The 23,661-nt window shown below is 43.3% G+C and overlaps 1 protein-coding gene across 1 annotated transcript in view; it reads right to left on the bottom strand.

Annotated features, from left to right (window-relative positions):
• Window positions 1-645: 645 nt before the first annotated feature.
• TMEM63B (transmembrane protein 63B) overlaps window positions 646-23,661 on the bottom strand; it is a 36,107-nt gene continuing 13,091 nt past the window's right edge. The window contains exons 6-25 of the mRNA XM_051997051.1: window positions 16,226-16,263; window positions 13,181-13,323; window positions 12,875-12,926; window positions 11,411-11,519; window positions 10,762-10,832; window positions 10,518-10,598; window positions 9,975-10,098; window positions 9,251-9,384; window positions 8,837-8,974; window positions 8,436-8,589; window positions 7,418-7,524; window positions 6,838-6,924; window positions 6,515-6,580; window positions 4,844-5,006; window positions 3,982-4,087; window positions 2,208-2,375; window positions 1,691-1,806; window positions 1,406-1,477; window positions 1,155-1,265; window positions 646-742 (exon numbers count right to left, since the gene is read on the bottom strand). Of these exons, the coding sequence (XP_051853011.1) occupies window positions 1,209-1,265; window positions 1,406-1,477; window positions 1,691-1,806; window positions 2,208-2,375; window positions 3,982-4,087; window positions 4,844-5,006; window positions 6,515-6,580; window positions 6,838-6,924; window positions 7,418-7,524; window positions 8,436-8,589; window positions 8,837-8,974; window positions 9,251-9,384; window positions 9,975-10,098; window positions 10,518-10,598; window positions 10,762-10,832; window positions 11,411-11,519; window positions 12,875-12,926; window positions 13,181-13,323; window positions 16,226-16,263 (1,986 nt within the window). The 3' untranslated portion in view covers window positions 646-742; window positions 1,155-1,208. The remainder of the gene's footprint in view (window positions 743-1,154; window positions 1,266-1,405; window positions 1,478-1,690; window positions 1,807-2,207; window positions 2,376-3,981; window positions 4,088-4,843; window positions 5,007-6,514; window positions 6,581-6,837; window positions 6,925-7,417; window positions 7,525-8,435; window positions 8,590-8,836; window positions 8,975-9,250; window positions 9,385-9,974; window positions 10,099-10,517; window positions 10,599-10,761; window positions 10,833-11,410; window positions 11,520-12,874; window positions 12,927-13,180; window positions 13,324-16,225; window positions 16,264-23,661) is intronic.

The following is a 23,661-nucleotide window of genomic DNA, read 5'->3' as shown; positions in this document are numbered from 1 at the left end:
AGGTAAGGATAGAGGTGTCCCCGAAGCATAAAGGCCTGGTGGGGGATTGGGGGCTGAAAGGGTGTAGGTCCCATTGTCCACCCTGACCCCCCACCAGATATACAGTGGCCCCTCCTGGCTCTCATTTACTCCATTCTGGCCATTGCCCTGGGTGGGGAGGAGAAGGGCCCCTGGTTTTTTTTGGGGGGGAACCTCCCCTTTGCCCTCCCCTTCCCCTTTGCCCCGGGGCCAGCTCGGGGCGATTCTCCTCAATTGGGTAGAGGAGGAGGGCTCTCAGGGGAGAGGCTGGCCTCCAAGGAGGGAGGCAGTGGGCAATATTCCCAAGGTTGAAATACCTTAATTAAAGCAGAGTGGGGGAAGGAAGAGGCTTTAAATCTAATAAATTATTAGCGTTTTAGTGTCCGTTGGGGAGGGGGTGGGGGAAGAAGGGTCAGGAGCAGGGGCGGAGCCACCAGGGCCTCCCCCACCCCCTTTACTGGTGGATTTCATTCTCTATAAGGCTCTCCACATAGGATTGGAAATCTGTGTCTGAGAGCTCCTCCTGGGTTATCAAAGTCTCCTCATCGTGCTCTAAGGATAATGGAGGTTCCTCTTTCATAGATCTGGAATTCACGGAGGCCCCAGATATCCCAGAGACCCCAGAGACTTCAGAGGTCCTGGAACCCCCAGACCCGCCAGAACCAGCAGAGTCTCCAGAATCCCTGTCTTCTTCTGAATCCTGCAGCACCTGTGCAATGTACCTCTGTGGGGGGAGGGGGGAGAGAGAGAGAATGAAAGGTAGCATGGAACCAGGGAAGGGAGGGAGGGGAGACGAGGTGGAAGCAATGGGATTGGATGAAGGGTCTCTGGGTAAAGCTATTTCCATAGTAGGGGTGAAGGTAGAGAGAGACTTTAGACATCATCTAACCCAACTACTTAATAGATGAGGAAAACGGCGGCCTGGTGGAGGAGTAACGCCTATGGTCACACAGTACTAACAGCAGAGTCAGAATTTGAAACTGGGTTCTCTGACTCTAATCAAAACAACAAGCATTTAATAAACATTTACTACGCGCCAGGCACTGTGTTAAGTGCTGGAGATACAAAGAAAAAGCAAAAGCAAAGCCACGCTCTGCCCTCAAGGAGCTCATGCTTTTGCCAATACACTACAGTACCTTGGAGAACTCCTGCCATTTGTACATCTTTTTAAGGTTCCCAAAGTGTTTCCCTCAAAAACTTTGTGGTCCTTGGTGAGAGCCGGAGTGGCAGCATCCTTCCTCCCTTGACTTGTGGAGGGAGGAATATGGAAAACTGCCATGAATCTCCTATTACCAACATGACATTGATTTTTCTCTCCTTGTGGGCACTTAGTAGGGAAAGGTAGGAGGGAAGACTGTGATGAGGGGTGGAAAGAAGGAATACTCACTGCAGATTTGACGGAGGAGCGATTACCATTGATTCTGGAGTCAGTGACATCCCCAGTTTCGGTGTGATCGATCTACGGACAAAGTTTCAATTGTGAACAATGAGGAGAAACCACTGACCTCCAGGACTTGTTAGTCTCCGCCTCCCTGGGAGTTCCAGTTGCTTTGTCCAACAATGCCCAGACAGCCTCCATTGTCATCTAGCTTTCCCAGCCATCCCCAAATTCCTCGAGGCTTAACTTGTAGTTCCTAAGATGGATTTACCTGGATATCCTCTCCCATCTCACCTTGTAGTTATGAGCACTGAAATATTTGAAATATCCAAAGCAGAGGTGACAGAGAGAGATGACAATGGTGATGATCAGGACCACAAATGTAAACATGGAAGTGGGAGCCGTGAACCCTGTGGGATTTGGAGAAATGAACAGGGTTGGGGTAGGAAGAGATGTGGCTTCTCTGTAACAGCTCTGCCTTCTTTCCTCACATTTCCCCATCCCTTTGCTCCTTTCTATATTCTTTAATCTCTTCCTGCAGTGTTTTCCCCACCTTTTCAATCCCATCCCACTCCATCCTCTTCTCCCATTACTTAACTCCCCCAGAACTCAGGAAAAACTGTGCAAATTGAGTTATGGCGTATTTCAGCCCCAAAAGGTCCTGGGCTTTTTCCTTTCCTCTTTCCAAATGGCTTACACAAGTCCAGGGGCATTACTTAGCTTCCCAACTTTAATGTCTCAAGACCTCCCCCTACTTCTGTTCCCACCCTGGTCACCCTGGTCACCCCATTTCTTCCCAGGCCTCCCTCACCAGCACGCAAGATAGAGAAGAAGAGGAGCCAGAAGAGACAGAGGATGGGTGCCGCCACCACCTGGGTCACAGCCCCAGCGTGGATCTTCTTGTCCAGTTTGGCCGGCAGGTATGCATAGTATAGGTTGTATCTGTCCACCAGGTGCTTCAGCAGCATGTACATGAGCCCTGGGGGGACAGTTAGGGCAGTGCCCTGACCTCTGACCTCTGCACAACCCTCCCTCCCTTCCCCATAGCAAGCCACAGCCCAACAGGGCAGTAACTTATCAATCACTGACCCAATAAAAGGATAATTTACTTTGTAATGATTACTTTGGAATTAACTCCTTTTCTGCCTCCCTCCCTCCTCCCACCTCTGAAATTCTATCATGTGTTAAGTTCCTTTAGGGTAGGGACTTTTAGCCTGGGGTCTGTGAACTTTTTGCTGTGGTTGCTGAAATATTCTGAAAACTGTATTTCAATATAATTGGTTCTGATTCTGAAAATGGGGCCCATTAGCTTTCATTAGATTACCAGAGGGGTACATGACACAAAAAATGTTAAGTAGTGATATGGAAATTGAGCTACTTTTTTTGAATGTAAATGGCTTTAAGGTAGTTGGCCAACTCCTTAACTTGATCAATCATTCACATTTAGTATGAATCAACTTAGATGATGGGTCTTCTTCCTTGGCTAAACACAAGTAAGTGCCTTGAAGGTCTAGGATTCTAGGTAAAGGGACAGGAAGGGAGAACTATGGAGGACAATGCCTAGGAAGAAGGGAGACTCCAGAAAAGGACTGGGGTAGGTTAAAGAGAAGGGTGTCTGGGGGAGGGCTAAAAGGCTAGGCCAATTAAGACAAACCATCATTTTCCAGTTGGCTTTGTCCATGGGACCCTGGGAAAAGGAGTAAGCTGAAATCTGCATTGCTGGGCTATTTGCATAACAGCTCAAGGTAAGGTTTTTTTGGGTGACAGTAGGCAGGAGGAAACCAATTATGAGCATACACTGTTCTACTGTGTCTGGCAGTTCAGAGCAGGGAGGTCTGTGCAAGTTAGGCCAAGTGTGACAAAGTGTAATCACATGGCCTTTGCTAGTTTATCTCCATGATACTAGGGAGACATCACCAAAAATATCCTCGTACCTTGAGGGGTTTTGCTGCTAACAATATATGCATTCATCCCAAGGATCTGAAATCTCCATAAATATTGTCTCTGAGGTGGCCAAATCCCTGTTTCATCCCAAGGGCTGGCTAGCCCAGCCTACCTACAGCAGACATCTCAGGCACAGTCTTCCTCGAGGCTTTCACTTCCGCATCATGACTCGCCTTCCCTCCAGTGCTGTCCCCCAGTACTTCCCCCCTAACTCAAAGGTTCCTCTCCTGGTCCTGAGGGCTCTTTTAAATGTGCCTAAGTGTGGGTTTGTGTGCATGGATAGATGGAACGGGAGTACATCTAGGAAGGTGCCTAAGTATTCAGTGGTTTGAGCACTTCAGAGTCTCTGACTTTTTTCCCATTGCCCTCCCTCCTCCCTCCTTTTTTTGCCTGGAGCCTGCAAGGGGCAGACCTGGGTTGGGCTGTTCTCTCCTCCCACCCACAGGCCAGGTCCCAGACTGAGGCAGAGACCGGGTGGGAGGATCCAGGGGCTCTGTCCTCCCAGCCCAGGGCTCTGCCCACTCTGGGCCAGGCCTGACCTAACCCTCATAGCCCGGCATAATGTTTCCCAGGTTGAGGAGTAGCCCTGGCTAGGGAAGTCCCCCTCAGCAGGGCCCAAGTCCCGGCGCGGCGCTGCCTACCGAAGGGTACGATGATGGGGCAGGTGATGCTGTAGGTCATGACCACCGTGAAGACGCACATCATCCAGGCATAGGCCGCGCCAAACTGGAACTCGTAGGCCTGGTGCTGGGGGGGAGATGGGGCAGGGGTAGGGGAGTGGGTGGCTCAGAGACTTCTGGGGACCCAAGAGGCAGGGCAATAGGACAGGGATGGAGAGCTGGGAGACTAGGGTGATAGGAGCAGAGCAGGGGAGATGACGTACATAGAGTAAGGAAAGATGAATGGAGTAGGGAAGTAGGGAAGTAGGGAAGATAAGTATGTAGGGGAAGGGGAAGGAATGAGGGAGGTGAGGGAGATGTTATGGACAAGGGAAAAGGTGATAGGGACTGAAGGAAGATGAATGACTGGAAAGGGAAATGGAAAGGGTGACAGAAGATGAAGGAGGATGGATGGCAGGAGAAGGAATGAGGCAGATGAAAAAGGATTTAGAGGGAAGGAAGGATAGATGATGGGGAGTTGGGAAGAGAGGACAAATGGAAAGAGAGAGTAGAAGACAGAGGGAGAAGGGGTCAAGGGGACAGAGGAGCTGGGGACGTGTGTGCGTGGGTAGTTGCGTGAAGAAGTCAGAGGACAAAAGCATGAGAAGGAGAAACAAGCTCCCTAGGTTTATCTCCTTAGAAAAAGGATGAAGTGTCCCCTTGTGGGGTTAATAGCAGATGGCTGCCAGTTCTGTTCCCTTTCCCCACTCCCAACCTTGTCTGTTTCTGTCCTTCCCAATGCCCTCCCTTAAGCCCCTCCTCTCCCCCTGACATCTTTTCCCCTGCTCTGCTCTCCCACCAGGACCAGGGCCTGAGGTATTTACGGGGGAGGCCCTCACCATACCCGCTTGACGTTGCGCCTTTCGGCGGCGGAGTGAGCGAGGAAGAGGCGGATCATGTATAAGAGCAGCCCTGGGATTCGCAGCAGGTCCATGGCATTGCCGATGAAAGCCGAGGCAATGACGTAGTTGACAAAGAAGGCGCCGTTGTCCGGCAGGAACACACACCTGTGGGCACCATTGGTGCTCCACTACCATGCCCACTGGCGAAGGGCACTACAAGGTTCAGCCCCCAATCCACATACTCACTGGCCCTTCCTACCCCAGCCCTCAGGAGCACTCTCCGGGCCTCCCTCCCACTGTGTCCCTCTGTGTACTCCAGCCCATGTGGGGCCCTGTCCACCCTGAGAGATGACCTGTGTAGTCCTACTGTGGGGATCTGATTAACATCAGACCATCTAGCTCCAAAGGAAAACTAACAATTCAAGGATAGTCAGTGCCCCAGCGACTGCGGTTTGGCTTCTCCCACATGTCTAAGTCTCATGCACATGTCATCCACAGGATCCCCCAATGTCCCAAAAGATGGTCCCAAGCATGTCATCTTTCTCACCCCACCATAAAAACTACCCAGAAAGGCTTGTTGCATGGAGACAGTGTGTTCCCATGGGTAATATACCCATAGAGGTCTCCATGGAATGTACTCCACAGACATCCCAAAACATGTTCCTTTGAGCACACTCCCACAAGCACCTTGCCCCCTGAGAGCACCAGGGAATGTGGACAACGGACACACCAGAGTGTGATCCTATAACTATGGCAGAGGTGCCCACAAAACAGCCAGGGGGGCCTCAAAAATTCCCATGAGTGTTTCCCACAGATGGTCCACACCAACAGTTTAGGAGTACATTCCCAGGAAGGCCCTCAGACACTCCTGAAGCAGGTGTTCCTACAGCTACAGCTCAGCGTGGCTTTCAGACTCTCAGGACAAGATCACTAGAGTATAAGTCCCCAGACTCCTAAAAAGTACCCTCGGAGAGACCACCACGCCCACATACCACAGCATATTCTTAAACCTCCTACCCATAGAAACCAGCTGATTATGGACTCTCAGCGATACCCCTACATATGTCGGAGTTTGCCTCTCCTATAGTCTCCTACCTTCTACTTAACGCTTAATAAATGTTTATTGATTATCTCTCCTACTGACGCTATCAGAATATGAACTCCCAATCTAACTAGACCAGATACCTTTTGCCCAGTACGTGTATTCTCAGTGTGAAAGTGTCTTCTAGAACATGTGTCCCTACAGACAGACCTGAGTGTGGGTCTCAGACTTCCAGAGCATGACTGCCCCCTCGAACTCAAGATAACCTATACATAGGGATTACTAGAATGTGTGTTCCCATAGACACTCCAGAGCTTGTGAACAGGGATACCCTGAGAATGCGTACCTGTTTGGGGACAATCTCAGCATTACCACTGCCAGTGACCCGTCCATCCCCCTTTCTGATCTAGCTATCCTAAAGTAGACAATAGAGTCTATCCCCACAGACATATCAGCCACAAAGACCCACAGAAAGTGTGTCCCAGGAACTCCCCAATAAGTAGTAGAGCCTACCCCCTTGCTGATGCTACTTCCCTATCCCCATGGGAGGCTGCCATCCTGTCATCCCCTCCACCTTTGCTGTCACTTAGATGTCCCCCCATCACTCCTGTGAGTCCCCCTGGTCACTCACTCAAACCGAATAGCCCCTTCAGCCAAGAACTTCTTGTCGAAGAGCCAGCGGAAAAAGAAGTCCAAACTGCAGGGAGTATGAGGGGGAAAATGATGCTGGTGAGGGCCAGTCCAGACCACTTCCCCATTCCCTTTCCTTCACAACTCCCAGGGATCGGTCTTTTTATCTTCTTCCCTTCCCCTCCAGAAGAGCTCTACCCCAGGGAGGCAAGAGATCCAGGAAGCAGGTGCCCAAATCTCCCTTTGCCTCCTCATTAAGGAGAAGCAGGGAGGGGAAAGTGAGGAGAGGGAGCTTCTCCCACCCCACTGAGCCCCACATCCTACCTGGTCAGGCCCAGAGAGGGCAGCAGCAGAACCATGAAGATCAGGAAGGTATAGCATTTGTGCATGGTTGTTCTGTTTTCTCCAGAGCTGGGGTGGGAGAGGAGAAAGTCATCACCTTGGTCATCATGTCTGGGACAGCAATGCCCTCCTCCCCAACTACCTCTCCATTCTTTTCTTTCTCTTCTCTTCAAAGGACTGGAAACTTAGCACTAGGGGGGACCTAGAAATACTCTCCTTTTCATTTCCAAGCCTTTCCCTGATGTCCTAGTTCTCTCTCTCCTCAAAGAATCTTACATTTACTTATGTCTGTATCCATCTCCATCCTCCACCCCATTAGGAGAATGTAAACTTCTGGAGGATAGAGATCTTTTTTTTTTTTTTTTTTAAATCTCAGGGCAATCTCACTCATGGGCAGTAAATTGAAGTAAAAGGAAGAAGGGAAATGATTTGCTTAAGCCGTCCAAGAGAAGTGGAATATGTGGGATCTGAAATCAGGGAGGGCTTCTCAGCTGAGCCACATGGCCTTTTCCCCAGGGGAGCACAAGCTGAGATGAGATAGAGCTGCTCCTGGGTGTCTCACCGTGTCCAATGACTCTCTAGGAAGGTAGAGTAGTAGACAATGGTCGGCAGCAGGGCTGAGAAGCACCACAGCAGCAAAGTGGGGAAGAATTGGGTGATGATAGGGTTCTGCAGGAAAGACAAGGGAAAGAGGTGAGGCCATCATGAAACTTGGAGTCACCCATCCTGGCCTGTTCCAGTTTCCCATTCTGGGGAATTCTGGGAATTCCAATGCAAGATCACATGCTAGTATGAGCAAAGAACCTATGGAATACTAAAGATGTGAGAGGATCTTGAAGACTACTTCATCCAGACTTTGTTCTTAAGAAAAGTGATTTGCTCCTGGTCACACAGCTAATTAGCAGCAGCATTAGGATTAAAATGCAGGCTAGCCAATTCCCCAGTCCAGTATGTGAACATGCATGGGTGAGTTAATGCATGTGTGTATATAATTGGCTCTCAGGAGAGTATCTTCTAGGCCTGATAGGAGAGAAAGAGGAAGAAGGGCACGAGAGAGGGTGCAGATGGCAAAAACAGAGCTGAGCAGGGAATATTTCATTGTACAGGGAGCTGGAGAGGCTCATATGGAAACTATCGTGGTGGCAGGGCTGAGGTGTCTCATGGCAGGGATGAAGGAAGAAATAGCTTACTAATTTAAAAAGTTAACTTATCTAGTTAAGATTTTTGAAAATAAGCACATAATCTATTTTCCTTGGTTCACAGCACTGTCCATAGTAAGTACTTAATAAATGCTTGATTTTGAAAGTATGTGTAACTCTTTGAGGGTGTTCCAGAAAGAAAACCATGCAGTTGACTTCTCAGAAAGAATTTATGCACTAGCTAGACAAGAGGGCCATAGGATTTAGAAATGGAAAGCATCTTGTAGATCATTTAATGCAACTTACTCGTTTTAAAGATGAAGAATCCAAGTCTAGATATTGTATGGAGAGGGGAATAGAGGCAGCAAGTAGGAGTTAGTGTTATGTGCTAGCTTCTATGTGTGCTGAGGAAGGACTGATGTTGGGGAAAAGGAACCTCACATTGAGAAATTCCACAGGCTTGGTGACGTTGAACTTGTCCATCGTGGTGATGATGATGGCAGGAGTAGTGAGGAAAAACAGGAGGATGAAGAGCACCACGTTGATAATCAGGCATCGAAACCACCAGGTAAAGCCACGGATGGAGAGATTTTCCCTGTACGTATAGTAAATATGAAGGGAAAGAATGTCATCTCCCAGTCTACTCTTTTCAGGACCACCTGCTCCCCTCTCCCGAGTCAGTCCTCTCAGCTTTCTTGCCCTATTGTTCCACGTTTAATTGGTAGTGAGGGTGGGGTCTGACTTGATAGATTCCAGATATCCTGCCCTCCTTATCCTCTTAGCCTTCTCTGACCCTGCCTCTTTAGCAATCCCCATAAATACACCCAAACTTCTCCTCTCACCAGTAGATGTTCTGAGGATCAGGGGCAAAAGAGACTGTCCAGTTGGTGATGTTCAATGATTCACTGCAGGATGAGCTTCGGGGTTCCCCCTGACATGTACAGCCTTGCCAATTACACGCATTAAAGTCCTTTAGGATACTGTGAAGGGGAAAAGGTAGCTAGAATACATGATTTAGGATAGGGGAGATGACATTGGAAAAAAAGGATACTTGTCACTGAGAGAAAAGGAGAGAAAAGATCATAGGGGAGGCAAGACAGAGTTGGAGGGCACTGGAAGAGAGACCTTAAGAATGCATATTTTGTATTTGGGATGGTGTCTTTAGAAAATGCACCTGGTAGTCAGAAGTTCTGGCAAGGTGGAGTGAGGGACTGGTGGTAGGGTTTAGGGATGTTTGAGAAGCAGGCTGGACTTACAGGGCAGCAATGCTCTCATTGTGGAAGGTCACAAAGGCCATGCCCAGTGGCTTCTGGTTCACCTTCTCCTGCTCCTGTTTATATTCTTCTTTCAGCCTCTGTTCCAACTGTGTGTAGTACTGGATGGCTTCCACCTATAGGAGGGAGAAGAGGTAAGGAGCTGAGAGAGAGAAGAAGCTCAAGGTTTTGTGGAAAATAGGCATAAACCAGGAAAGATGGACATTTTTAGTGTAAATTGGGTGAAGTTTGGAGGGACCTTGGGGAAAGAGAGGTCCCTTTTCACACAAAATAGCCCTCTGTGACAGGCACTGCAAGTAGAATTGCTTTAGATTAGGCAACAGGCTCAGAGATGTCAAGCAGCATTCCCTCTCCTGTGCTGAGTCTTTTGGATGCCACAAGGAAGGGAAGGCTATTGGAGCACACAGAGGTGATTATGTCTGTATTCTGTTGGCATTAATGGGCATGAGCCTCTCTTGGGGGATGAGGGGAGATGTGCACATGTGTATACATTTATATCCCACATTCCCAGCTCATTTCATAGATATTTTGGTATTTCTGTAAAGCTGGGTTTTTGGTAGGGAGTCCAGACCTCTATATAGGCACTTGCATATGGCCTCTCAGTGTATCATCTAGTGTACCTCCCTGTTTCTCTTCTCCTTCAGGATTGCTCTGGGGAGCCCCCCGCCCAGCTCCCAGCCACTTCCCGCTGCCTGTCCTCCCCTACCTCTTCACAGCCTCGAACAGCACAGCAGCAAAGGTGCCCACAAGGCTTGGGGTTGATCATAGTGGGGACATTCTCTCTGGCCCGCAGATTACTGAAGTATATCCTTCCTCGCTCCGCCTCCTTCCTGTGGGACCGAAGGGGACAAGACCACCCATCAATAGTGAGGCAAGATGAGGGTAGCACCCTAACTTTTCACTTTGCTACTACTTCTCATCCTTGAGGGACCTTTGTCTAGACTATGTGTGGGAGAGCTCAGTTGGCTTTGAAGGTGGAGACTTTGCTAAGTCCTCTTCTCTATGTACCTCCCTCAGGACAGAATTACACAAATAGAGAGGAAGGGAATATGTTTTCTTCTGTAGAACCCTCCAAGAAAGGAGACAATCACAAACCTTTCTCTCTATGTGTCAACTCTCAAAGTCCTTCCTAAAATCTAACCAGAGTTCTTCAACCTATTCCCAAAGCTTGTCTTCTTCCAATATGTTTTGCCATCAGAAGGGACAGGAAAATGGAATCATCCTATGACCCTCCCTCAGAACCACTCACCTCTGATCTTCCAGGGACATCAATTTTGCGACATTGTAGCAAGGCCGGGCTTCAAGCACGGTGCAGTTGGGGTACGCCTCCCTATGACATAATCCCCCATCACCAACTCTGAGGGACAAAGCCCTCTACCAATGTGCCCAACATGTCTCTCCCCCTCCTCCTTGCCCCACACTGGCACTTGGCCTCCAGAGGGAAGGCAGGCAAGGCCCCAGCTGGTGCAGGCAGGACAGGAGGGTCAACTCACTCAAAGTGCTTCTTGATATTTTCTGACTCTGCGTACTTGGAAATGCCATTGATGAAGAGGGTGCGCTTCACCTGAGAGGGAAAAGAGACGTGGAGGAAGATGGTTCATTTTGATAGATCTTAACAGTTTCAAGGGTGGCAGAGCACTCAAAGTGGGGGGACACAGAGTCTGGATGGGACCGAGGCCAAAGAAGGCCCCAGAGAACAGCGTGTGGTGGTGGGGATAGGTGGTGCTAGGGGACCATAATAAAGAGGATGGACTTTGGAGACTAAGAATATTCAGTAATAGACCTGGATTGGAAATAGCATTGCCTCATCTGTCTCATTTCACAAGGGTTGTCATGAAGAGATGGCATTTGTTGGATGAAGTGGAGATAGGGAAAGAAGATAGGAAGGGGGGGTAAGAAACAAGAACATGAAAGAGGAAGAAGATGCTGCAGATTTGGGAGGAAGCAGAAGATGAAGGGGGGAACACGGGAAAAAGATGGAGAAGAAGATAGGAAAAAGGGAAAGACAAAAAGGAAGATGAGGAAAGAGGAAGTAGGATTAGAGATGAAGAATGAAGGAAATGGATGGTGTACATTTGAGACTAGGGAACAAGAGCTGAGCATCAGGTGAGCTGATGTGGAAGTGACATAATTTCTGCTTACCATGTCATCTTCTTTATAGCGCATTTTAGAGGTATGTCTTCGCATGGTATACACAGTGAGTAGTAGGTACAGGAAGGCGAACGAGGTGTGCAGCCATAGCAGGTTGTTACTGCAAAAGAACAGGGCTTTGAAGGAGAATATGTCTAGCTGGGAGCAAATCCTCTGTTTTCATATCATTAATCTCTAACCTGGTCTAACATTAAATAATTCACTTTGGGATCTCTACATTTCTGATCCTCTCGTTGACTCTCTTTCTCCTCTAACCAAATTCACTGTCTAAAAGGTCTATCACCAGTATAGATCATACTGGTCTATTGCAGTGGTTTTCTGGCTGGGCTCCCTATCTTTAACGTTTTGCTGCTCTGGTCCTTCCTTCACTCCACTATCAAAATGAACTTCCTCAAGTTCAGGTTTGACCATGTTACTCTCCTATTTAATAAACTCCAGTGATTCCCTCTGGAGCACCTGCAGGATCACATACAAAACTCTGGCTTTTAAGCTTTTCCTATTTTTTCAGTTATTTCCCTCTGTGCCCTCAATGAGTCAGTGTATTGACCTCCTGCCACCTTTCTCACTGTACTCCATCTCCTGGCTCTGAGCATTTTCTCTGGACTGGTCCCAGACCTGGATTTCTTTCCTTTCTGGTTTCCTTCAGGTTTCAACTTAAATCCCACCTTCTGCAGGAAGTCTTTCTGAAACCCTTTTAGTGCCTTTCTTCAAGATTATTTCTGTTTTATTCAGTCCATATCTTGTGTCTCTTAGTAGACTTTGAATCCCTTGCGAGCAAGGACTGATTTTCTTTGCATGTCCAGTGCTCAGCAGAGTGCCTGGTACACAGAAGGCACTTAATAAATGCTTGTTCACTTGACATCTCCTAAAAAGCAATCTGATGTACCAAAGGTTCCTGGAGTGAGGAATCAAGAAACTTGGAGGCTAGAGGCCTGACTTCACCACTTACTGGCTGTATGACCTTGAACAAAATCCCTTTAATTACCTCCATCACAGTTATGTTTGTAAAAATGGAGAAAATCTTTGTACTTTGTGTCCTACAGGCTTGTTTTGTCTGGGAAACTCCCTTCCTCCAGAGCCCAAAGCCTTCCTTCTGGTGACATATTCCAGGTTAAGTGTTCTCTTCTGATGTGGTTTAAGACTATCTCCTCTTCTTAGATGACTCTCCCTCCCCATGGTTCTTCCCACAATCTTCTCACACACACCCTACAGTCTCTGTCTGCCCTTGCTTCATTCCCCACTCTTGTTCCCACCCTCATCTATTTACTAAGCAAGCCTAACTTTTTCCTGCTGCCTTATTATGTCCGATTCCCAGCCATTCATCTCCTTACCTTCTTACCCATGCTCATGGTTGTCTTATTTCTTCTCTATCCTCCATGTTACATTACCCTTTCCTCTCCCCCTCTCCAGCTCCACACTAGTGTATATTTTTTCTTCTGTTTTCCATATCCTTACCTTGAGTCTAGGTTGGCAATGGTAGTTCTCCCAAAGCTATAGGGGTTGTTTTCTTAGGGTAAAGGGAGAGAGAGAAGAGAGAGAGGAAGCTGTGAGCATCAGGAACTGGCCCATCTCTTGCTGCCCAGTGCTTAGCACACAGTAAGGGTTTAATAAACATTTTAAAATTCATTCCATTCATTCATTCATCATCTGTTCAGTCATTTAAGCCATTTCCCTCCCCTTTTCCTCTACTCCCCCCCACCCCCACCCTTTCCAGCAGGTTCCTTGAGAAATTGATAGGAAGCACACCTTCCCCCTACTGACCAAGCAGGTTCCCTGAGAAGTTGACAGGAAGCACAATGCCCACGGAGAGAACACCTGCGACCGCAAGCAGTCCAATGATGTGCCGCTGGAATGTCAGGTAGTGAACTGCGTCAGCCCCACACTTGTCCAAGATCTCCTCATCCCTGGGGAGCAGGATTGGAAAGGATAGGCAAGCAGGAGATGGGAAAGGACATGGAATCAGAATCAACGGAGGAGGGAAGGGCAATTGCCATTCCCTTTTCCTAACTTCTGACCTTCACATCTATATTTTTCCAACTTCCAAACAAGGAAATATAATCCCCTTGGCTTTTCTTCTCTCTGTAAAGGGATGCAAAATGGAACGAAGGCTGGTTTGTGCATATTGAAAAGTATAGAGGAGGATGGGGGAAAAAAGCGGGAATAGAAAATGAGCAAGGATGAATAAGAAAAAAGAGGTGAGAATGATGAGGGAAGAAAGAGGTATATGTTGATGTCACCTCAAATACTCTGGTCTTCTAGTTGATCAACTCCTGCAACTCCCATGATCGATATCTTCCTCATTTATTTCTCGTCATTGCTCAAATTGCACCACTTCTCTATAATAATTTCCTATCCTATCTCATGCTAAAACTGTTCTTTGTCCTCATTGAGGCCTCTAGTCCCTCTACACAAACCCCATTCAGTGAGTGCCACTAGTCTCGATTTTCTCTCTTCATTCATGACCCTGCAGTTGACCACTTCAGTTACACTCTTCTCCTCGCCTCTTTTTTCTATCACTGCTCACACCTTGCCAAAGTGCATACTGGATTTCCTTTTACCACAGAAGCCTCCTCTGATCTACCATATGAGGTTTATGTGGGCCCTCACTATTGCATAGCCAATTTTTTCTTATTTGATAATTATATTGCTTGTGGAGGCTGTTTCAAATAACTGCTTCTTTCTGTAAACTTCAGGCCATTCCTTCCCCCTCGCTTCCTTCCTCCCTCTCTGTGGAGGGCCTTGCCTCCTAACTGAGAAAATCAAGATCACCTCTCACCTTTCTCTCTCTCTCCTCACTATTTCCACTTCTCTTTTCCTTTAGTTTAGCCTCCTCTGGTGCTCTGGTAAAGCCCTCTAATTACCTTTCCTCGGCAAGCCTGCCCTTTAAAAAAAAAAAAAATCATTTCCTCTAGTCTCTGTCATCTCAAGGTCATGGACAAATGCTAGGGAAAAATCATCTGCTCTGTCTGCCTTCCTTCTTTGGTTGCCACAACACTACTCCCTTCTGACTCTCTTTCTTTATGTCTGACTTCTTCTTCCCAGTATTTGCTAAATGAATGATGAGTCCTTTGCTGGATCATCATCCATGTCCCACCTTATAGGTGTGAATGTCCTCAAAGGCTGGGTCCTAAAATCTTCTTTCTCTATACATTTGCACCCTTGGGAATGTCATCACCTTTCATGAGTTTAATATTAACTGTACCCAGGTAGTTCCCCAAATATATATTTGCCAACCCCTATATATATCTATATCTATATGCATATATACACACACACATATGTATTTGGGGAACCACCTGGATACAGGTAATAACTGGCATTATGTATTTTATACATTGCATATTATATAGCCTCATTTCATATTATTATACTTTTCCCTCTGTGCTTCCTATTCCAGCCCATAGTGGGCTCCCAGCTATTTCCTCAGGGGCTAAATATGCTCCGCTCTGTCCCCAACTTGCTTTTCCTTCAAAGTGAATTCAGGTACCCTTCTCTCCTGTAAAGTCTTTTCTGACCCTTCCAATTGAAAGCATTAAAAAAATTTTCCTAGAATATATCACTTGGTTTTGTTTTCTACTTTGGTCTGATCACACATGCCTTGCGTGTGTTTTTGGTAGGGAGTATCACCTCTGTATGACCACCAGGCATAGCTTGAACATGGCAGATGAAGCAAGAAGTGGGGAGAATGAGAGTGGAATGGGAAGAAAATAGAGGCAAGCAAAGAGGAGGAACAAAGAGGGAAGGAGGCAGTAGTGCAAAGTGAAGACAATTTAAATAGGAATGAGAGAAGGAAGAGCAGGTACTGTTGGTGGATCAATGGTACATTAAAGTGTCAGAAAGGCTGAGTTAAGGGGTTCTGTCCTTCTGCCTAAGGGATTGATTAGGCAGCCTGCTAACCTCAAGAAGAGAGCATTCATTATTGCCTGAATGCTTGTTTTTTTCTCTGTATCCTTGATTTCGTCATTGAATTTGTCTGCCTTGTGGATGCATGCTGATGGCTTTCTCCTTCCAGCTGAAGGATTCCTCCAGCCAGCTAAAGGCTTATTCCTACCAGGAGGAGGATTGGTCCTGTCTTCTGGTGTCTTGCCCTTTCCTCTTGAAGTCACTCCTTACTACTGGTCAGCAACTCCTGCCAACTGGGTGCTGACACATCCCTGTTATGCACCACTTTCTGCTGGAGGGACAGTGTCTTCCAGCACACTAGTTCCTGCCAGTCGGGTAGTAGTTTCTCCCTACTGTGCACTGGCCCATGCCAGCTGGACAATAGATCTCCCTGATGAGAGGCAAGTGCTGCCTACTGAGCAGCTCCTTTGTGTTTCTGGGTAGCTGCTCTTGCCTTTTAGGTAACTGCTCCTGCCTGTTGGGTAGATTCTCTGCGCCTCTGGACAGCTGTTCCTGCCTGCTGGGCACTTGCTCTGGCCTGTTGCATACTTCATCCTGCCTGCTGGGCACTTGCTCTTGCCTGTTGCATACTTCATCCTGCCTGCTGGGCACTTGTTCTGGCACGTTGTATACTTCACCCTGCCTGTTGATAAATAGGGAACTGTTCTACTTAACTGCCCTACCATTTTGGCCACCCAGACCTGTTGAGTGGGAGGGAGATCTTGATGACAGGATGGGCCACTGATGATACTAGACAGGAAGATGGGGATAAAGGTAATTCCTATCTTAGATGAGTTCCCAGTGATAGTGAGTTCTAGGAAGGATCAAGCCAGAGTCCTCATAGGCTCTAGCTTTGACATTATGGACATTGACTGAGGACTGAGAGATGAGGGCTTGGGGAGCCTGAGGCTCCATTATACTTACTTTATCCTGAAGATTGCTGTCAGCCAGGAGCAGAAACCCTGTTTTGGGGAAGGGAAAAGGACAGAACAAAAGAGATATGTCACCTGGAGCTGGTTCCCTACCTATGATTTTCCATTAGATAATTAGGTTCTACCTAAGGCATTCCCTAGTCTTTCTGATACCACAATTTCCAGCTTTGCTCTTCTAGCAAAAAAGGCTACAGAGGGGAAAAAAAATCAAAATTCTCTCTGGTATTTGTTTTCTGGAAAGACTCAATAGAGGAATGGCTGGACTATAATGGAGATTTATTTTCAAAACCCATGGAACATGGAAGATGTGAACCATCTTCTCCCTTCAATTTCCCACAATTGGGATCTTGTTTCATTGCTCTTCATCATTTTCATCCTCTTCACTAGCTCCATTCCTGACGCCTACAAACATATTCAGAATTTCCCTGTAAAAAACTCCCACAAAAACCCAACCCCCCCCACCTTCCCTTGGTTCTGCCATACCTATGAACCTCTCTTCTTTACTGCTGAGCCATAAAAAATGGGCTACACTTGAAATCCCCACTTCCTCCTCTGCGAATTTGGCTTCTGTTACTACAATTGTGTGAAACTTTTGTCACAAAAGTCTCTATACTGAATTCTTAATCACCAAAAATCAATGGCCTTTTCTCATTTCATGTTCTCCTGGATATTTCTGTAACTGTGATACAAATGAATATCCCTTTCTTCAGTTCTTCAATCTCTTTGCTATAACCTTCTGTCTACTCTCTTATTCTTTTAATGCAGCCATTCTCCAAAGTCTTGGTCTTGTCTCTCTCCTTTCTTCTCTTAGCCATTTTATATAATCCCAGATTTATCTCTATATAAATAATCCTCTGATCTATTAAACTAAATCTCAATATATCTGAATACTCAAGAACCTTAAATGCATATCCCAAACTGATCTTAGCCATGTTTTCTCCCCAAAGCCTGTTTCTCCTTTTATAGAACTCCAATACCCAGCTCAAAAGAATAAGGTTACTTTCTTACTCTTCAACATCTAATCATTACACTACAGCCAATTCTACCTTAGCATTTCTGTCTGCCCCTTTCTTTCCATTTCCACAATCTTAGTGAAGACTCTCATGATTACTTGACTGGTTCATTCTATAAAGATTCCTAATGAAATCTTCCACTGTCCATTTCTCCCCACCTGTACTCCATCCTACATGTTTAAAGTTTTCTTTAAAAAAAAAAAAAAAAAGCTCCGATTTTAGTTAAATAACTTTTGGTTCCTACTGTGTACTGAATCTAATCTAAACTCTCCAAGGTAGCATTGCTCTGTACAGGTTGGCACCAATTCATATTTCCATTCTTCATTCAATCTATACTCCACTCAAATTAGTATCTTTGATGTTTTCTAAGTCCATTTCACCTGTTCCAATCAGTCTCTATGACTGGAAGTCCCCAGGCATCCTTATCCATTCTTTTAAGACTCAATTAAAATGCCATGTGTTACAAAAGGCCTTCCTTTCCTCCACCTGCAGTAGTATCTCCAATGGCATGGCTGTTTGTACCTCTCAAACTGTTGTACTCAATTATTTATAAGTTATTTGTATATGAGTCAGATGTCTACTGGATATCCCCACCTTTTGAACAGGGGCCACATCTTATTTAAATTTGTAGTTGACTTGACACCTAGTACAGGGCTTTTCTTGCATGTTTGGGGACTGAATGTGGTCAAAGTTAGATTCTGATGCAACTGATGTCTCTTAGGGTTCTGGAAGAAAAAAAAGGGGGGGGGATCTGAGTGGGTTTGGGTTCCATAATGAATAGTAAGAGGGAATTATTTAAAGGAAAGGGGCTGAGTCCATGGGGAGTCTGGGTTAAATTTCTAGTTTTCTTCACAGGAAAAGAATAGTATGTCTCTTGGGATCCCCATAGTTGACACTAACAAAAATTTGTGATACTGTTGCAAAGAAATCAGTTGTTCTATTATGTCAAGAGGTTGTTTTTCAGCTATTACTAAAAGCTTGTGGAGTATCCTTTCCACCTCCCTTACTGACATAATAGTGGCTAGAAACAATAGGATGAAGGTTCTAAGAACAGAATCTTTCCCTATTAGACTTTGGTGCAAGGGCAGAAAGAAAAAGGCTCTGCTGTCTTAGATGGAAAGTGAGCTCCACTCTCCAGCAGTGTTGGCTAGGATGATGGGAAATAATATGCAATTGCCTCATTTTAGTCTTGGCTTGATTCTGCCCCACCTGGTTACTTGTGGCTTACTCCTTTTCCACACACAGGAAGTCTTAGGGTTTGAGACCTACATATACTTGACTTATGAACCACTTGTTTGCTGCTCTCCTTCTTGCTGGTACCAGGCTCTCTTGGATTTCTGGAATCCTTGCCTACACCTTTTCCTCTCTCTTCCCCAGCACCTCTACAACAAAAAGAGCACCAATTTCCAAGTTTGGGGAGAATGATGATTAGGGAAGCAACATGGCATAGAGGAAACAACACTGGATTGGGGATCAAGAGGCTCTGTGTTCAAATTTCAAGTTAGCTTCTTACTAATCCTGAAATATTGGTCATTTCAGTTCCTAGACTCAGCGTTTTCTTTTGTGAAACTGATGGAAAAGAAGACACTGAAGTCTTTAAGTTAGAGGTTGAAATCTACTGTGAATAGATAGATGGATTTAAAAAAATTTCTTTTGTGAAATGGGGAGATCCTGAGATAGAGCCAGTGTTCCCTTTGAGAAGAGAATACATTTCTCCAAGTACAGTGGGGCATACACTAGGCAGGGAAGAAGTACAATATAAGATCAGGGGGATGAGCTGATGACAGGCTATGGAGGACTTTTTAATGCAAACCAGAGTTTAAATTTTCTTCATTAAATGAGGCAGGGTCAATCTCATGTACTAGGCAGTAATTTTTTAGTACTTAACTCTTAAGTACTAGGCAGTATTTAATTTTTTCTAAGACACTGTACTAGACACTAGATGTGAATACAACACAGAAGTGCAAATAGTCCATTGCTTAAAGAGTTTACAGTATAACAACAGGAGAGCTAAGACACATAAAGAAACTGGAATGCTATTAAAATATAAACTTTTAGGATAGGTCCAAAGTATTAGTGGAAGCTGAAGAGAGAGAAAGAGGGGGTGAGGATGTGGAGACGAGGAGAATTTTTGGCTAGGGAACCAGCCCCAAGAATAAAAGGATGAAAAGGTTAAATACAGCTGTTTCTCGGAGGAGAAGCAGATGAAGAAGAATGAATAAAGTAGGAAAATTGAACCCTTACTCATACATGAATGCCATAATTTTTATTGAGATTCTGAAAGACTCATATTCAATTTTTAAAATGTTGTATATTCACTTCTGGGATGGGCAAGAATGAAAAAAACAAATTGGGAGATTATATTTTTGCTCCCTGGAATGGTCCAGGGAGAAGAAGAAAAACAGGAAGGGGAAGGAGGAAAAGAAGATATAAGATGATAAAACCTCAGGGGACAACAGAATTCCTGTGGCTCAGCTTCTTCAAACTCCTTACACACTCTGGCATCACCCTATTTTCTAGTCTTCTTTCATATTAATTTCCACTGTGTGTTCTATGTTCAGGTCAAATGGGTCTTCCTTGTATTTCAAATATGCCCTATGCTTTCCTACTTCTTTCTTGCCTTTTGAATTCATCCCTATCCTTCAAAGTCTAATTCAAAAGTTATCTCCTTCATGAAGCCTTCCTTGGTTCTGATAAAATCTCCCAAATACCATAAGGTACATTATTCTGCTCCTCTAATACACATCCTATATAATATATGCATTGCAGCTATTTTTATTTGTGTTTTAGTTCCCAATTAGATATTATGTTCCATAAAGGGAGACAGCTAGGTGGCACAATGGATAGAGAGCTAGACTTGAGTTAGGAAGACAAGTTTAATTCCTGCCTTAGACATTTACTACTAGAGTAATCTTAGCTAATTAACTGAATATCTCTCAGCCTTAATTTCCTCATGTACAAAATAGGTATAATAATACTATCTGCCTCCCAGGGTTATAATGAAGATCAAATGAGATAACATGCAAGCCACTTTGTTGTCCAATTGCATTCAACTCTTCTTGACCCTGCGGACAATAGCCCATGTAGTATTCTTGGCAAAGATAAGTCATAAGAGTAGTTTGTTACTTCCTTCTCCAGTGGATTAAGACAAAAAGAAGTTAAGTGACTTGCCCAGGGTCACAAAGCTAATAGTATCTGGGGCCAAGTTTGAACTCAGGTCTTCCTGACTCTAGATCTGGTGCTCTATCCACTGAACCACTTACCTACTTCCAAACCAGTTTATAAACCTAAAAGTCCTATGTAAACACTAGCTATTACAGTTATGAGGGGAGGAAATAGTTAATTTAAATGTTCTATTTTCCCTAATGCTTAAGCATTAGGATATGTACAGAGTAGGAGATATCTTAATAAATGTTTGGTGTGTCAATAAATACATATCAAAAAATGGAATCACCTTTTCCTAAAAAATGTATCCTTTGCAGAATCATATGGCCCTATTACATTAGGCCAATATGTTCAAAGATATATATAACAAATCAATATAAATACTTAATAATATGTATCTAATAAATAATATGAACTTAAACACTTAAAGAAAAAATAAAATTGAAAGGAGAAATAGTAAAACTATAATGGTGTTAATAAGGGCTATTTTAATGTATCTTCTTTTGTCCCAATTGATTTGGTTAAAACAAATCTACACAAAATATAAAGAAGAAAGAAGTTAAGGAAATGACTAGAACTTTAGAAGCATTAGAGATGATAGGTTTCTGACAAATACTCAAAGGGAATAGAAAGGAATTCACATACCCAAAAAAGCTAACTGTACAGGGCATAAAGACACCACTAAAAATGTCCCCCCCAATAGTCAACACATTATTTAATGATCATAAAGCAATAAAATTATGATCAATAAAGAGCCTTTAAAAATTTTAAGAGAAACTAAACAACATAATTCTAAGGAACACATGGTTCAAAAAACAAATTATAAAAATAAAAGAACATATCCCTGAAGAATTAATATGAGATGATATACCAAAACTTAAAGGAAGAAGCCAAAAACATTCTGTGTACCTCTAAACATTTTCATGATCATACGAGACAAAGAAGAAATTAATGAATTGAGCATGCAGTTTCTAAATGAACAAAAACAAACAAAAGTTCACCAAATAAGAAGACAGAAAGTCTGAAAATTAAAGGAGATAAAGTTAAAAGCAAAAAAGCTATTGGATTGATAAATAAATCTAAACGCTGATTTAAAAAAATTGATACAATCAAGAACTAACTTGATTTTTTTTAAACAGAGATAAACCCAACTGTTTAAATCAAAAATGAAAAAAGAACTCAGACCATTTATAGGGGAAATAAAGGATTAGAAACTATTTCATCCAGTTAGTTATTTGCTAACAAACCTGATTAACTGAGGAAATATATATTCACAAAAAGATATAATGGCCAGATTAAGACAAAAAGAATAGACTATTTTAAAAACTCCTTATCAAAAAAAAAAAAAAAAAAAGGAATTGAAGACAAATGAATTCTCAAGGAAAAAAAACTTCAGAACCAGATGGATTCACAAAATCCTTTAAGGCATTCAAAAAACAATTAATTCTAATACTAACCTGTTTGCAATAACATGGAATAATGTACCCTTTCAATCTCTTTCTATGAAAAACATAGTTTTGATGCCTAAATCAGCAATAAAGTAGAAAACTACAGAACATTATCCCCAATGAATATTGATTGTCACAAGTTTTTTTAAAATAAAAATTAGCAAGTAGACTACAACAACGTATTAGAAAAACCATACACTATCACAAGCTTAGGTTTATATTCGTAATGTAGTACTGGTTCAACATAATTTAAAAAACCTAAAACTTTGTTTTTTAACAAACTATGTTAATAATATAAGTAATAAAAAAAATTAACCAGTATATTCTGAAAGGCTTTTAACAAAATCCAATGTTTATTTCTATGAAAAACTTTAGAAATCTTAGGAATAAATGGACTTTTCTTTAATATAGAACACAGTATTTCTTCAAATTCAAAATTAATTGTAATGGAGGAAAGCCAGAGGTTTTCTCAATGTGATTAGAATTGGTAAGGCAAAGATACTCATTATTACCACTACTATTTAATATATTGCTAGAAATGCTAGCAAGAATAGTAAGACATGGAAAAAAATTTTGAGAAAATAAGCACAAACAAAAATGATCTCTTTCTGTAGATATGATGATATATTCCTAAAGTCAACAAAAAATTAAAAGAAAGAATAATTTTAACAAAGTTGTAGGCATTCAGAAAAATCCACATAAATCATTCACATTCCATATATAATTAACAAGAAATCAGCAAGAAAAGTTAGAAGGAGAAATTCATTCAAAACCACTTATTGAAGTTATAAATACTTGAGAGAGTCTCTATTCAGATTCATTCAGAGACTACATGAATCAACACATAAAAAACACTCTCAGCAGAAAGACACAGACCTAAATAATTAGAGAGACATTAACTACATAGGTAGGTCAAATTATTATAACAGAACAACAATAATACTTATGCTAATTTATTTATTAAGTGCTATGTCAAACTCCCAAAAGAGCTATTAAAAATAATAATGAAATTCACATGGAAGAACTTAAAATCAAGAATCTCAAGGGTAATATTGAAAAAACAATAAAACCAGAAGGGAGCAGGTCTATCAGAATTAGATTTCAAATTGTACTACAAAGCAATAATAACAGGAATGATTTGGTATTGGTTAAAAAAAAAAAAAAAAGAGGCTGATCAGTGGGATAGATTAAATGTAAAGAAGCAAAAGGAGCAGCATAGTACTCAATAAACCCAAAGACCTTAGTTAATAGGGGAAGGATTCGCTATTTCAAAAAAAAAAAAAAAAATTGGGAGAAATCCTGGACAGTATTTTGGAGGAATTTAGGTTTGGCTAACATCTCACACCAACTTAAGTTTCCATTTGACGTGACCTTGATATAAAAGGTCACATTGTAAACAAATCAGAGAAGCAAGGAAGAATTACCTTTTGGATTTTAAGCATAAGGGAAGAATCATGACTAAACAAATGATAGGGAGGATCATAAATGACAAAAGATAGCTGATAAAATTTTTGTTTAAACATATGTAAGATAATAAAATTTAAAAGATAAATAGGTGACTTGGAGAAAAAACTCATTGCAACAAGTTTCTTTGATAAAAGTCTCATTTACAAGACTATATGGCACTCAAAATTTATGACTAAGAGCCTTTCTCCAACAGACAAATGGTTAAAAGATATCAGAAGGAAGTTTTGAAAGACATCCATAATGTTGACATGTACATATTTTTTAAAATACTCTAAATCACTAATAATTAGAGAAATGCAAATTCCAGCAACTCTGAGGTTCCATCTCATAATTAT

The sequence above is a fragment of the Antechinus flavipes genome, chromosome 4 (assembly GCF_016432865.1).
Source record: "Antechinus flavipes isolate AdamAnt ecotype Samford, QLD, Australia chromosome 4, AdamAnt_v2, whole genome shotgun sequence".
Lineage (NCBI taxonomy): Eukaryota > Metazoa > Chordata > Mammalia > Dasyuromorphia > Dasyuridae > Antechinus > Antechinus flavipes.
This window is presented reverse-complemented; position numbering and strand designations above follow the sequence as displayed.